Source organism: Alternaria metachromatica (genome assembly GCF_023757995.1).
Source record: "Alternaria metachromatica strain BMP 0045 chromosome Unknown scaffold_7, whole genome shotgun sequence".
Classification (NCBI taxonomy): domain Eukaryota; kingdom Fungi; phylum Ascomycota; class Dothideomycetes; order Pleosporales; family Pleosporaceae; genus Alternaria; species Alternaria metachromatica.
The window spans coordinates 397,297-412,386 of record NW_026055498.1 but is presented as its reverse complement, the minus strand read 5'-3'; the positions used below and the strand labels follow the sequence as shown (position 1 = coordinate 412,386).

At 50.4% G+C, this 15,090-nt stretch overlaps 5 protein-coding genes across 5 annotated transcripts; 4 read left to right on the top strand and 1 right to left on the bottom strand.

Annotated features, from left to right (window-relative positions):
- Positions 1-298: 298 nt before the first annotated feature.
- J4E83_004145 (uncharacterized protein) lies at positions 299-2,071 on the top strand (the record flags this gene model as incomplete). Its single annotated transcript, XM_049331075.1, has 2 exons — positions 299-687; positions 862-2,071. 2 exons carry the CDS (start codon positions 299-301, stop codon positions 2,069-2,071), a joined length of 1,599 nt encoding a protein of 532 aa, XP_049189621.1.
- Positions 2,072-2,900: 829 nt separating this feature from the next.
- J4E83_004144 (uncharacterized protein) lies at positions 2,901-3,394 on the top strand (the record flags this gene model as incomplete). The annotated part of the gene is made up of 2 exons (XM_049331074.1): positions 2,901-2,915; positions 3,023-3,394. 2 exons carry the CDS (start codon positions 2,901-2,903, stop codon positions 3,392-3,394), a joined length of 387 nt encoding a protein of 128 aa, XP_049189620.1.
- A 1,629-nt stretch (positions 3,395-5,023) lies between these two features.
- J4E83_004143 (uncharacterized protein) lies at positions 5,024-6,058 on the top strand (the record flags this gene model as incomplete). The annotated part of the gene is made up of 2 exons (XM_049331073.1): positions 5,024-5,168; positions 5,226-6,058. 2 exons carry the CDS (start codon positions 5,024-5,026, stop codon positions 6,056-6,058), a joined length of 978 nt encoding a protein of 325 aa, XP_049189619.1.
- A 429-nt stretch (positions 6,059-6,487) lies between these two features.
- On the top strand, positions 6,488-7,772 carry J4E83_004142 (uncharacterized protein; the record flags this gene model as incomplete). The annotated part of the gene is made up of 4 exons (XM_049331072.1): positions 6,488-6,592; positions 6,656-6,809; positions 6,867-7,585; positions 7,650-7,772. The coding sequence occupies 4 exons, from the start codon at positions 6,488-6,490 to the stop codon at positions 7,770-7,772; spliced, it is 1,101 nt and encodes a 366-aa protein (XP_049189618.1).
- Positions 7,773-9,796: 2,024 nt separating this feature from the next.
- J4E83_004141 (uncharacterized protein) lies at positions 9,797-10,785 on the bottom strand (the record flags this gene model as incomplete). The annotated part of the gene is made up of 2 exons (XM_049331071.1): positions 9,797-9,819; positions 9,873-10,785. 2 exons carry the CDS (start codon positions 10,783-10,785, stop codon positions 9,797-9,799), a joined length of 936 nt encoding a protein of 311 aa, XP_049189617.1.
- Positions 10,786-15,090: the final 4,305 nt, after the last annotated feature.

Sequence of the window (15,090 nt, the reverse complement as noted above, 5' to 3'; positions counted from 1 at the left end):
GATGCAACGCGAGGCGCTAGTGGGAGCGGCAAGTGCCGAGCTTTGATTGCGCAGAACTTGAGCAGGCGCTCCGAGACAATTGCTTCCTTCTCCACACCCACGCTCCAACCCACTGCACTTGACGCGCACCCATCTTCACGACTGACGACACATCTCTTACGACCGTCGCACTCCGTACCCGCGATAGCCTTACGTCACACGTCACGGAAGTCGCGTTCCTCGTCGCTCCCTTTGTTTTCCACCCACCGCCAACATCCAATTCACGCGACACGGCCATCAACCAACGCCTGCCTTCACCATGGCTGTCGATTTCTCGAGCGAGTCGCCGCTGGCGATGCAGCTGCAGCAGGTAGTCCAGCCCAAGCTCGCCGAGTTTGGGTGGACGACGGGCGGCGAAGACACGACGCTTTTCGAGTACATCCTCCTTATGCTGGCCAACGACAAGAACGAAGCGCAGGTCGCATCAGAACTGTCAAACGATCTGCTCGACCTGGGCCCGGAGAACACAGAGACACAGCAGTTTGCGCAGTGGTTATTTGAGCAGATCGAGCACCTCAAGCAGTCGAGCGGCGGCAACGCGCAGGTCACACAGTCAATCGAAAACCAGATGGACAGCACCTCAAACGACAACTCGGCAGCTGCGCAAGATACGGATATGGAAGGCGCGTCAGAAGGACAAGGCAATATGTATGTGAACCCGCTACTTTCCCGCCCCTTTAGGGCAGCTCCACAACCGTGGAAAAACTGCAAGGAGACCGCGCAATCACGCGCATGCCAAATCAAGGTGACGTCGAAGCTTGCCGTGGCTCCTCTGCGCTCACGTTCCTCGTATCAAAACCTGCAGATTCTAACCGTAAACAGTCCTACAGGCCCCAAGGCTATGCGCAACGGCAGCGGCGCCCAAGCAGCACGTCCAGCACGAGGCGGCCGGATGCTCAACCAACTTAACAAAAACATGGACCGCAACAGCGACTCGGTATTACATCGCGTACGTGGCGCCGGCGGTGGAGTTGGTCGTGTGAACGCGCACGCCCGCGACCCGCCAAAAGGCCCACGGGGCCAGAACATCGGTCGCGGAATCGAGGCAATGGCAAACGGCCGCGGTATGGGCAACGCCAACATGAACATGGGCCAGAACAACATGAACGGTATGGGTATGGGTGGTATGCCAGGAATGCCTATGCCGGGAATGGGTGGTCAGAATGGCATGCCTGGTATCGGCCTGAACCCGCAACAGCAAATGGCCCTTATGCAGATGTACGAGCAGCAGGCGCAGATGATGCAGCAGATTTTCTCCGGTGGCCAACCAACCGGCTTCGTCAACCCCAACTTCAATGGCAACAACCGCGGACCTAAGAAGTCGTTACATCAACGCATAGACCGGCCACACCAGGGCGGCAGAGGCATGAACCCGAATGCTAAGACTTTCACCAAGAAGGAAGGCGAGGACGAAACAATGGCAGATGGCCCAGCTGGAGAGAACAGCAGCGGCATGGATGTCGAACTGCCTTCCGGCCGCCCAGATCCCTCGTCCACCATGTGCAAGTTCAACTTGCGATGCAGCAACCCCGACTGCCACTTTGTTCACCAGTCGCCCGCTGCGATACCCGGAACCCCGGTCGACATGAACGATACGTGCGACTTCGGTGCGGCATGCAAGAACAAGAAGTGTGTCGGCAAGCACCCATCGCCTGCGCAGCGACAGAAGTTCCAATCAGAGCAGGAGTGCGCCTTCTGGCCCAACTGCCGCGATCCCTCGTCGTGCCCCTACAAGCATCCCACATCAAAGCCTTGTCACAACGGCGCCGACTGCGCTGTCGAGGGCTGCAAGTTTGGACACAGTGCCATCATGTGCAAGTTCAACCCGTGTCTTAACGCGCGCTGCTTGTATAAGCATGAGCCTGGTCAGAAGAAGATCACTACAAATAAATGGGTCGCCCCCAAGGAGGGAGAACACGTTAGCGAGAGGAAATTTGTTGACGACGAGCAAAAAGAGGAGTTGATTATTCCGGGCAAGGACGAGGAGATGCAACAGGCACCGGCGAATGAGGGCCTGGACGTGCAGGCATAGAAGGATCCTAAGCTATTTTACTGGGACGTAGGTGGTGGATATGATACCATTGAGATGACGGGCAGGTGATGTTGGGTGGAACGTAGAGCATTGTATTATAGTCTGGATCTGCTGGACGAGGCGTTAGGGTTGGTGGCATGGCCCCAACGAGGAGGAGAGAGAATTACTTGTTTCTGGCGGCCCGCGTTGGCTGCGCTCTTCTTCTTACACATTCGCATCCTCTTACGCGTGACATTTGTGACTTTCTGACATGTCCCCTGGATGTACCCGCTGTTTTGCAACGATTACTCACCAGGCACAGTGCTGCATGCATTTGCAGTTCATGCATCTACCATATGTACTTGATCTAGTAGGACTACGAAATACTGTAATAGCTGCGAAGCCGACTATATGCATGATCACGGATAACACGGTACCACAAGCCTTGGGAGTATAGCGATTCGCGCTCACGGTGGACTATCGAATGGAGACTATTCCGAACAAGGCTTAGCTGGTCCGCCACGTTTGCTCAGCCACCCTCTTTCGTACGCCGCGACATCTGGTGTGTGATCAACTCCGCATTCTACTTGTACTTCTGACCACTTTGTCGCTCCTTCCTTTTACTCCAGTAAACCTTGCCTTCCCTACTTACCCTTCATTCCTTCCTTCTTCACACTTTTCCCAGAGGATCGCCATTCACACCTGGCACAAACCCCCAACAAAGTTCGATCGACAGCTGGAAGAGATTACCCAGCCTTGCCGCCCAGTAAACGACGTAACAGTCTTTTTGCCTTCCGAGGAGTCCATCACACTTACACCACACTCTCTGTAATCCTCACAAACTACCAACATGTCTAAACCATACGTACGTCTGCCTCGCATCCGCTAGCGTCTCCTGTCGCAATGCGCGCGACATTCCCATCTCCTATCCAATCCAGTCGCAACCACAACCACGTGCTAACCCTCTCTCAGGACCAAGGCGCACCACCCGCCTATCCCCCACCAGCGCACCAAGATGCTGGCCCAGCCCCCGGCGGCATGCAGCCCTCCTACTACAACCAAGGCGGTGGCCAACCCGACTACTACGGCGGCAGCCCGAACCCCTACCAACAAGGCCAGCCTGGCCCCTACGGACCGCCACAGGGCCAGTACGGTCCTCCTCAAGGACAATACGGACCTCCCCAAGGAGGATACAACGGCCAGCAGATGCAGTACCAGCAGGGCCCGCCGCCCCCAGGAGGCTACTACCAAGACGACAGGAGGGCTGATGGCGGTGGTGGCGGTCTATTTGCGGGATTGTGCGCTGGTTTGGCGTGCTGCTGTTGCTTGGACTGCTTGTTCTAGACGCGTTGTGGAGACAAGCAAGGCTGGATGGGATGATGGAGATCGGACGCGCAAGAGGTGGCATACCAGATGGAACAATTTGGCTTTTTGACCGCCTGAGATGCGTATACCATGCGAAGACGGATCGAGAAGACGAGAAATCCGCGTACAAACTATAGACCGAGGTTTCTTTTGTTCACACTGGGGTCTCTTTGGATATGACTGAATATCGATTTGGAGGCATATCGAGGAGTGCTGCCAGCTATCAACTTACCTAATTCGACGATTTCTTTCTCGGAATCCCGTTCGTACTTGTTCCTGTCTCGAACGCCCACGGTTGTGGTTTATGGCTGATTGTACAGGTATTTGCGTTCGAGGACTGTTTGCCAGCACGCCGAGTGCGGCGACTTGAACGAACGTCGTGTTTGCGTGCCACGCAAGTAAAGTCCGAGGTGCCATCATTCACCCCAATGCGCCAATGCGCACTCTTGGAGTCGAGCGAAATGCAATTGATTGCTGCCACGCAAGCACCGATGTACACTCACCTTCGGCCCTTAGTTTCTCAACTATAACCGCACGATTCCCTGGACTTACTCTAGAAAGGCTGTGAAGCATCGCCGCTACGGGTATATAGATAAGTTTCTGACGACAGCTCGGTCACCGACATCGGATCGCCTGACCGGCGCTCACTCACCGTACTGAGGGGGCTAGACGAGGACGTTGGAAGGCGTGGAAGTTGTGAATCAACAAACATCTCTCATCACATCTTTCTTCACATCTTGAGTGCTTCACGGCTGCAGAGTTGAGACATGGCGGACAACAACAACCCCTCAGGGTACACTCCTCCTGCTCCTGATGCCGTTTCCGCTTCCGATATACCATCGCCAGCATCTCCCACCATGGACCTGGCCGGATACGTACCGCCTGTATATGAAGTATGTGGAATTTGACCCTGTTGTTTTCTGCAGATCAGCTAACTAGCTCAGATATCCAAGAAGTGCCAGGAAGAAGCAGAAGGGACCATGTACCCAGACCAGCCGGACAATCCGAACAACGAACACAAATGGCTGTACTGCGAGAGCCACAGCGGGGACACTCTTGGATATTTTGGATGCGTCTGTGACAAGACACAAGAATTTGGTCGCAACCAGTACTTCTCCGCCGATTGCATATTGAGGGAATTGGTCGGTGACGACAAAAGAAGGCGTGCGTACCGTGCCCCCGCCCCAAGTAAGGGAATTAGAAAATGAGTGAGAGAGCTAACCCATAACTGGCTAGTGTTTCTCAAGCAGTACTCTTCAGGCTGTATTGGTAAGACCTTGATCGATCTCACTGGAGCCTGGGCTCAGTACAATCCGCATATCCCAGTCTCCACTTCTACCACTGCGCAGCCCACCACCACCACGAGCTCTCAACCTAGTACGTCTACTCAACCGAGTACACTGACTCAGGCTACAAGCGCGACCACTTCCGCGGCGTCCTCGAAGACTACCACGACGCGACTCACCACCACAATCACCAATTCCACAACCACCGTAATGCCAACACCGACGGGGCCAGCCGATGGACAGATACCCATCTGTGGAGTATGCGCTGTCAAACCCGCTCTTCTGCGCGCTAACTAACATCGACCAGATCCCACAGAAGTGCATGACGACAAAGCCACAGGGTGAGGCGTTGTGTCTCATGGGCGACCTCGACTGCATCTGCAAGGCCAGCAATTCGCTCGAACATAACACGGAGTTCAACCAGCAGTGCGTTCTCGACGCTTGCTACGGTGACATTGGCAGAGAAGGTAAGTCTTATTATGTAAAGCATAACATTCCGTCGCTCAACACTAACTTCGCTACAGAGTTTCTCGACAGTCTCTACTACCACTGCAACAAGGTAGACAAGGAGCTCATTGACATCCCGAAACGATGGGAGCCCTACCTTCCAGTCACCTTCCCTTCCGCACCCGACTCGACGACTAGTGACCCCGAGAATCCCGCGCCTGCTCCAGCCGGTGTCAAGCTCAACGTCCAATCCATCGTGGGCATTGTCATCGGAGTCCTTCTCGTCCTCTGCATGGTTTTCGGATTGCTGTGGCTCTGGTGGAAGAAAAAGAGGGAAGCCAAGAAGCTGCGCGTCGAAAACGCTCAGATGCTAGACGCTATGAACCCTGACGGCTTCAGCAACAGGATCCACACCTTGAGAGAACACTCATCAATCCAGGACTTCGCAGATCTCCGGGGAACCGGCAGTGCAGGCTCGGACGCCGCTGCATCAAGGCACGGTACCGCGTCTACCTACAATGACGCGACACTCGTTGGTTCGCCGCGGAGCACGACTGCCTTCCCCCTCAGCCCTACAACCCCTAAGAGCCCAATTCCTGAGTACGGTACAGCCGACGAAGACTGCGCCATGTCGACGTTCGTCCGGTATCCCGGTCATAAGCCATACAATGACGGCCAGTTCGAGCTACCCAACAACCAGCTTCGCGGCAGTCAAGTCATGCAAGGCCAGCACAATACGCAAGATGACTCAGTGAGCGAGTACAGTACGCGCCGCCCTAGCTATGGCGAGGACTCCATCGACATACGCCAGGACAGAGAATCGCGGGCACAGTTCGAACGGATGCAGCGGGATGAGTGGGAGCGAAATGGGGATCTGGAGCCGCGCCACAACCGGGGAGGTGCATTTTGAGATTGCGTGTTTTGGATTTTATTGATATCTCCCGGTTCCTACCGGTGAACTGCTTCGGAATATATCCCTGCGAACTCGTGTAGCAGTTCCTGCGGGTGCCCGTTGGGCGACGAGCTAGGTTTAGGCTTATCTCCGTTGACTAAGTCGTACAGGACTAGGCGGTGCATGCGAACTGGTAGTACAGAACAATCTCAAGTGCGGCTATTATGTGGCTAGCCGTTTGCCAAGTGCCGTTGAGATTGTTTATGTTGGTGTTTTGTGTGAGGTGAGGTAGGGGATGTGCTCTGATTGGGCAGTGGGGAAGGTCAGAGGTGAGAGAGCAAGCGCGGTCGTTTGCTCTTAAAAGCGAGCAAGGCTGAATCTCTTCTGCTCTTGATGGGCTTCTTCTTCTTCTTCGACTCGATCTAGCCATCAACGCTTACGTTCGACATGATACTTTACGTGCTATTCTTGCTGATCAGCATCGTCGCGGCGCAAGCGCGTGATCAATTCTGTGTGCCTCCGAAGCCACCACTACCGCTTCCTGACTGTACTGTAAGTTGCTTGTACTGGCCATGCAGCTATTCTAGTAAACTATGTCACTGACACTAGTGCCAGAGGCAATGTCTCGTCGGCGAAGGCAAGTTTCTCGATGGCAATTGCGCCGATAACCTCGCTGGCTTTTGTAGCCTTCCAGAGGTTATCCCCATACACTTCAACGTGTTTGGTCCGTGTATTCTCGGTGCATGTCCAAGCTTGACAGACCGACAAGGTAAGTCTCTCATGTGCGCGACACACTTGATCCAGATATACTAATAAGAGACCGCAGACTATGTGAATCTATTCTTCGCAGCGTGCGAGGACAAAAATGTCAGATTCATATCTAGCGAGGACTATTTCAACTACAAGGACTTGCTCAAGGACACAACATCGAGTAGTACTGCGAAAATTACTGTAACTGTGCTATCATCTACCAGTGATCCACACGCGTCAACAAAATCGGGAGGAGATGCACCCATTGATTCTACGGATAGTACCGTCACTGAAGTCCCAATAACATCGGTCGCTACTTCTACAGACACAGGACAGTTGGCAGACACATCTTCCCAGCCATCACTGTCAGCGACTTCAACGCCACCGAGCTCCACAACAGAAGGAGGGACGACATCAGTTGGGCCGGCGCCGCTCCCGAACGAAACTGGTCTTGCACAATCTACGTCGAAGGGACAGAATGGTGTGACTGTCCACTCACACGTCACTGTCACTGCGACCTCGAACGGCGCACCTCAATCTACCGTCACTGCCGCTGCTGGCCCTACACTCAGCACCACCGCTATCGCTGGCACAGCAGCAGGCGGTACCGTGGGTATTGCGCTCATCATTGGCCTCATATTCCTCTTTATGCGTCGTCGCAAACGCCAATCTTCACTTGCGTCTCCAGCAGATATATGGGAGCCCTCTCGCAACACCAGCCCGAAGCCTAAACTACCAAACATCCAGCATGATTCGAGCTTCGGCCGATACTCGGAGATGGGAGCCGGCGTGCCGGTGCGTCAACGCTCGAAAGCCGAATTACACAGCGAGGATATGCCAATGCCACGTCCCCAAACAGGCTACTTCAGATCCCCGGAGATGCATGGTGGAGGCGGCGAAAACGCGCGATACTACAATTCGGCACAGCCATCTGAACCGCATGGACATGGAAGCAATATGGACTCTCGATACCCTGAGCTGAGTTCACACGCCGTAACGAGCATGTCTTCACCCACGTCGCCCATCTCTCAAGCTTCGACAATGCAAGGCTGGCATGCAAACTCGCCTTCCGGCGGACCTACTATCAGGACAAGCAGCGCCGATCTCCGCAGTGAGGGAGTGAGAAGTCCGGTGAGTGAGCTTGGCACGAACGCACCTCTACGCTCCACACGCTCGGCCGAACTACATGGTGCGGGAACCATGAGTCTGATGAGTGAGCTTGGTACTGATGGCTTTCACGGTGTTGTTCATGAAGCTGCTGAACTGCACAACGAGCCTCTACTTCCGCCGCAGCTTGATCCAAGAAGTCAAGGAAACGTACCGAATGGCGTCGCGGAGATGGAGGATTCGGATATGCATAGAGGACATCGACCTGGGGTATCTACGAACTTCTGATTTTGTGCTGCCAGAGGTGAACCGGAAGTAGTAAGACAGTTAATGTACGATCAGAGGTAATTAGTAATGGAGAGCGATATTATACGGCAAGTTTCAAGCCACAGAATATAATCCGCCGTTAGACTTCAAGTTCGCGATGAATGTTCTTTTGAGTTCTCGTCTCACTCTCCAATTCAAAAGCGTGTATAGACAAGGATACGTCCAGTAAGCATCTCGACTGCAGTGTCTGTAAGGGTCCGTTTCACTGGAGCTATGTACAAACATGCATCGCCGTTGCAGCGCCACGTTCGCGTAACATTTCGTGAAGTGACATCCGTTTTATTGGATCGTGGAACAATGTTGTCGCAAGGCAGAATCACTACAGCTCAGGACAAGAAGGACGCAACGAAGCCCGACATAGGATCGAGAAACGCTGTTGGATAATCAGCTCACTCTGAAAGATACTGAGTGTCGCTCTACTCAACGGGCTATATCGCCTTTCTATCTTTCTTCACTGGGAACAAGGTCACACCACCTTCTTCCCACCATGTCTGGGCCTTCTACCAACCTTCCATGCAGTTTTCCGTTAGTGTAAGTATTGACGGGTCGGCCGTTCAGCCCTATCGGGCATTTTCTCAACTCGTTGGGAGATTAGCAAGCGCTGAGGCCGGCCTCTTTGTGGCTATGGACCTGTTTGGAAGGATAGCTGCATGATATTCCAAAAGATCACTGCTTCTCGCGAGAAGTTGTGTAAACAGCGCGTTTCAATAACCGAGCTCAGCAGGTTGTGTAAGTTGAGACAGAATATTGGGGAGACCTTTGACCATGTCAAAGTGGAAGTCGCGAGAGGATACCGTGCGCAGAAGCCTTTGAGTCCACGGATAAAAGCACGCTGTAGCTCTATGCGTACTGACAGCTCGACCTCACACACCTTAGAGGTGATCTAGCATTGAAGAAGCTACACATCAGACTGGCATTAGATCAAAACTCTCATAGGTACAAAGCCCATCATCATCAGTCTACAGCCATGACGACTGACATCAGATATCACAGCCATCTATCCCAAGCAAAAGCAACCATGGCAACGACAACACTCGCTACCTCTGTTGTGGGAACCTCCACTTCGCCAGCAGAAAGCGCCGCTTCCACCAATCCCAACGAGTATGTCTACTTTGGTGTTCACGGCAAAGCCATCATGATTGGTCTTGCAGCCACGGTTGCGCTTCTCTTCTTCATCCTCGTGTGCATGGCATGTTGCTGGCCTAAAGAGAAGAAGAGGAACGACCAAGGAGGCTATGTGACGACGACTTATTGGAATGGAGCTGGGAAGAAGGGGAGGTGCTGTTAGATCGGATAACAAGGGTATGGGATTCGAGTTCGAGCGATCGCGCGGTTGGTGGGGAGAGCAACATGTGAATGCGGTGGTAGTCGAGATAAATTGAGGTGTCAATACTATACACTGTAATAAGACTAATACAGCGTGTTGGTCTGAAGTGACCACCAAGCGACATCTTCAAGAAATAGGGAAGTTAATGCCCGTCAGCCCACCACCACGCCTCCACCAACACCCCATCGGTAAACATAGGATCATAGAACGCGTGCAAGCAGCGCGATCATGGTCGCTTATAAGAATCACTCCTCATCCCTCTTTCTATCTTCATGAACTTTTTCCTGCATCCTGGCTGAACAAGATGGCTGGCAACCTTACATTCAGTGCACCATCTAGGCACCCCAAATGCCACAACAGTCCCCTTACTATCCTTCGCGACACCGTCCACAACGTCCTGCAGCGAGCGGGTTGGGTCGTTCGGCAGCGAATTCTTCAAGACCATCTGTACGGCACTGATGATGGTGTACGCCGCATCGTTACTAGCTGTATGACCATCGCGAAACTCCACGCCAAAGTGTGGGATCAAAGTTTTTAGTGCGATTTGCTGGCCCTTTTGCTGACCCTTTCCACGGATACCCTGCTCATTCGCAATCTTCTGGGTATCGATGATGGCGACGACGTTGCTGTCGAATTTGGGGTCGATACCAAGCTCTTCTTGCAGCATGCGAAGGTCATTCTTGACTGAGTGGCCGAGAAATATGACTGGGCATTTACGACCATCCTCGTTGTCATCATCGACAGGCCACGCGAGTGTTTCGATCAGGAACTGTTTTGCGTCTTCCTTCGTGGCAAAGCGCGTTGAGCCGAAGTGATTTCTTTCGGGGTTTCCTCGGACGTACCTGAAGTTGATAAGGTGCGCGTTCTCCAGGATACGAATGTGGTAGTAGTAAATGTTCTGCAAGACGTTTTCTCCATGTTTACCGGGATTATTGAGAACTGGTGCCATCTCTTTCCGCGAAAACGTATTGAGGCCATATTCTGTCAGCACTCGTGGCTCTATCTCGTGCATTTCGCAATCCATGGTGACAACGATGGTATGCGCCGCTAGTGGTGGTGCGCCGGGTATCTCCATACCAAGGCCATACTTCAATATCTGGGTATGGCTTTTGCCCAGGAAGAAGCGTCGGACCTCTTCCATGGGCGTTTCAACAACATGCGAGACGGTAGCTGTGTTGGTGCCATAGAGTTCCTCGAGAGAATCAACCGAGTTGATCGAAGCGCTTGAGGACATGGCAAGCGATTAATATATGTGTGCTGATACCAGATCTTGGGTTTCTGGTCGGGAAGTTTTGTATCGTGAATATTGTGATCGCGTTGAAGCTATTAGAATCGCTAATGAAGAAGACTTTTCGGGGGTTTAAATAAAGTCGTGTGCCTTTATAGACCCGTGGTTGTTGTTAATGAGGTGCGATCTAGCACGGTGGCCCCGTATATGGTACCAGGGTTCGCGGCGTCGCTACCTGTAACCTATATCTAGAGATGCCAGTAGAAGCTCGAGTATTACCACGCCAATGGTGACCCCACCATGAGTAGAGCGTATGATAATGCTGCATTGCCGAGTTATATGTACCAGCTTGGTCAGCCCTGCATACTGGAGGATTAGCATACGCGGGCATGGCGAAAACCTGCGTTGTACTGTCTGATACCTCATTGGCATGCTTACTATTCTTCGTAAGCTGATGTTTTGCATTGGTAAGAGTAAAGAATTGAGTGATGTGACAATGTCATCATGGCATAGAACCAAGGGTAGTCCCGTGCTGCATGCTGTGCATCCGAACCTCCGCATGTACGCGCACTCGTTGTTCTACTCAGATGCACTTGGTCGATAATCGCGTGTTGTTATAGTACCAGAAGACGCATTTAGCGACATTACTTGACTCTGAATGGGTGGCTTGATTCCAAGAGAGTTACAATTACCTAGGTCATGACTGGAGCTACAGTCGGACCCTCTTCTCCTACCTGAGCTCGCCCAGTGTGCGCGGCTAGCGCTTCCAAACAGATGACTCGAATCGCAGCTTCGTAAGATAGTTCTTTGCTTCTGGAATCCGTAGAAGCGGCTAAGTTCGCAATCTCATGAAGTTGGTGCCACAAAATTTCTCATGGAGGAACCTCGAAATGGACTTGCCAGAACATGATCTCTCGACCCGAAAGAAGTAGTATGCGCTGCGTCACGAAGTCCAGCATCGAGCGAACCTTCTCGTACCCTTTGGCTTTCAGCCGATCAGATGTGAGTGGCTTAGAAGCCCATGAGTATGGCGCATTGCTAGACATATCGAGGTCGCCTTGTATTTCGAGCTGCTCAAGCGTGACACGCCCGAGCCGATGCATGTCTTTCATTGCCACGAATACGTCTCTCCATGCTGCTATGCTCGTACCTGTGACTGTGACATGCGAAAAGCTCACATCTTCTAATGTTGAGCGATGACGGAGAAGCATCCGAAGCAAATTGCGCCCGTGACTGCAAGACCGGAAGAGATGTAACGTTCGAAGACTGGTCCAGGAAGACTGCACAAAGACAGTCCGCAACATCCGGTACTCAAAGTCACAGCTGCGTCCATAGAAGTGCTCGACTGCAGTAGCATAGATCAACATCTCCGATATCCATGTTAGCAAGGCAGGAACCTCGCCGCCATCGATATCACTCATTGCGCAATCGAAGGTTAGACTTCGTATCCGAGGAGCTATAGCTCTCCAGCTTTGATGGCCAGTATCGTAAATCTTGCCGTTCGATGGAAGGTTCGCCGCGGTGATTGTCAGGTCAACCGTGAGCTTGTCCAAGTCAACCGTGCTCAGTATCTTCGAGAGATTCTCCAGCATGATGATCTCGGCGTAATACTCCATGAAGAGAAGGCCATCGAGGCTAAACTCTAATAGAGTTTTCGAACCAGATGGGGCCAAATCGGTGGTCACTTCGATAGCGTGTGCCCCGACTGCGCGATAGAGCGACATGGTACCCCGACTCCGTAGTATGGGCTTGGCGAATCGTTCTTCGTAATATGCTCCTATAGGACGAGGATTGATCTTGATGCTCTTCAAGTTCGTAAGCTTTCCGATGGCATCTCGAACGTATTCGGCCGCTATGCTAAAGCGGCTCTGGTGCTCGACCAGTCTCTTCAGCGTGCCTTCGTACTTTTGAAGCCAGTGGGTATAGCCGCCTCGGTCATTCCAACGAACCACTAATGCTGATCCTGAACCTCTTCCAGTAAGACCTTTCCACAGCGGCTCCGGAAGCTTGACTATGGGCTATACAGGTCGGGCAGAATCCATGTGTATGTAGCTCTGAGGGTGTGGACATCCTATAGACGGCTCTTCCTACGGCTCTTTGATATATCGAAGGTCTACATCCAGATTCGTGTTTAATATCTCCGGGCCGAACTCCAACTCTTCTACGTATGTGCACAGATGCTTGTTTTCAGATAGGTCTTTCAGAATAGCCAGACTCCATGGCATCAGGCTGAACTTGGATGAAGAGAGATAACGCTGTAGGAATGCGTCTTGGGTCTTCGAATGGATGATTCGACTAGCGAGACGGAGACTAGAAAGGCTTATGGGGTTAAGGATGAAGCTCTCTCCGTCTGCATACGACGCCCGTGAGTGGCAAATCTGCGTCTAGATCTCAGGAGGTAAACCTTCAAACGTAGGTTCTGGTTTTCTAGGGAGTGGCGGCTCTGATATCGCTCGTGCGGAAAATAGTTGAATGTGTGCTAAGCTGCGAAGTGGTGGTTAAGAAAAGCATTTGGCGACGTGTAACAAGGAAGTGAGCTGGAAAGGTTTGTCCGTCTCCCTGGAATCGCTTTCTCACAGGTGGGTAAGCGACTATGACACGCGAAAGACAATCATCTCTCCTAATACTATGGCTTCTATGGCGATTTCGAGAAGAGACCATAATCAGATGTTAGGAAACCAAAGTCTCCTGCAATATGTCGCCAAACAGCTGTGGAATGGGTAGGTAAAACAGATGTTTACGTCTCAGAAACTCCACAATGTTGACTGGGCCCATTAGTAAAGAAGGTTCTAGAAGATTACCGTAACTGCTGCACCAGAGGGAATCGGTCAATCCGATCGCCTACTTGCAGTGTAATTTAGTGCCAGCATCTATACAGTGACAACGCCCAGGGTAGCTCGAGGTTGCGTGGCCCATGCACATAGTTGAGTTGCAGATGGATGCTAAACCTCCGTGTATCTGCCCAACGGAGGCGCACTCGATCAGCCACACGTTGAGCGGCCGTATTGCATCCGATTTGGCTGTTGAAAGAACAGGAACCTAATGATACCCGAATGATGTACCTGGAATGCGCAGAAGTGATAACGTAGTGGACATCGCATCTAGCTCGCGACAGGGTGCGAGGCATTAGGTGGGGTAGCAAAATCCTAGTCAAAGCTTCTTGGCGTCGCGTCTCCTTCCAATGGTCCCGCGACGCGAAGATAACGCGACATTCCGCCCCTCAGCCTTCTAACCACCTGCGCCAACTTAGGCCCAACAGCAACACCTCGCATCGTTAAGCAGTCCCAGGTCTAAATAAAGACAACACACGAAAAAATAGTTGCTTAAAGTAAGAGAGCTTACTTAAAATAGTCTGTTAGTTTATAAACAGCACTAAAGAAGTATAGCTTTAGCTACTATGTTAGGCTCTAAACGCTAAGAGGCCTATAGCGTAATAGTAAAGGTCTAGTAGTTTAATAAAAGTAAATGTTTATTATCTACCTATAAGTCTACATAACTAGTTAATGTAAATATTAATAAGTAGAAGCCTACTTAAGTATCTAATAGTATTTTTCTTTATATTACTATTCTTTGTATTACTATTTTTTATAGTATTCTCTAATTATATTATATTCTTATATAAGTTACAGAATGTATTCTTAACTAAGTTTATCTCTAACTTTACTATATTATAATCTTAGCTATTTATATACTATATCTAGTGTTATAAGTTATTTATAGTAAGTCTATAGTTATACTAGATATATATATTAATACTAGAGAAGGCTTAATAAATAATAGGTATAGAGTTATAGTTATAGAAGAAAGTAGAAGTAATATACTTAAACTAGCTTATACTATTATTACTCTAGCTTACTTATACTTTATTAAAGTTATTATACTAAGCTAAGTTACATAGCAAAAGCCTATTAATATAATAAGATAGTAGTAGTCTAAGTAGATGCGTAGTAATGTTAGAAAAAATAATAGAACTAGTAGCTCTAGAAGATACTATAATTATAGAGCGTAACTCTCTAAAAGAAATAATAGAATTAGATAGTAATAGTAGAATTAATATTTAGCTTATATAACTATATTAAGAGCTAAAAAATACTAGTAAGTTATTATCTTTTCTATTATTACTATATTAGAGAAGTAGAGAAATCTTCTAACTCTTATAAATAGCAAGATTATACGCTTATATAATAGTAGTATTTATAGTTTTAAACTTAAGTTACTTTAAGTTAAATAGCTCTTTAAATAAAAGACTATCTAGAGTTCTAATATATAAGATAGTAATATAGGTAAGACTAGGTAAGAAGTCTTACTTCT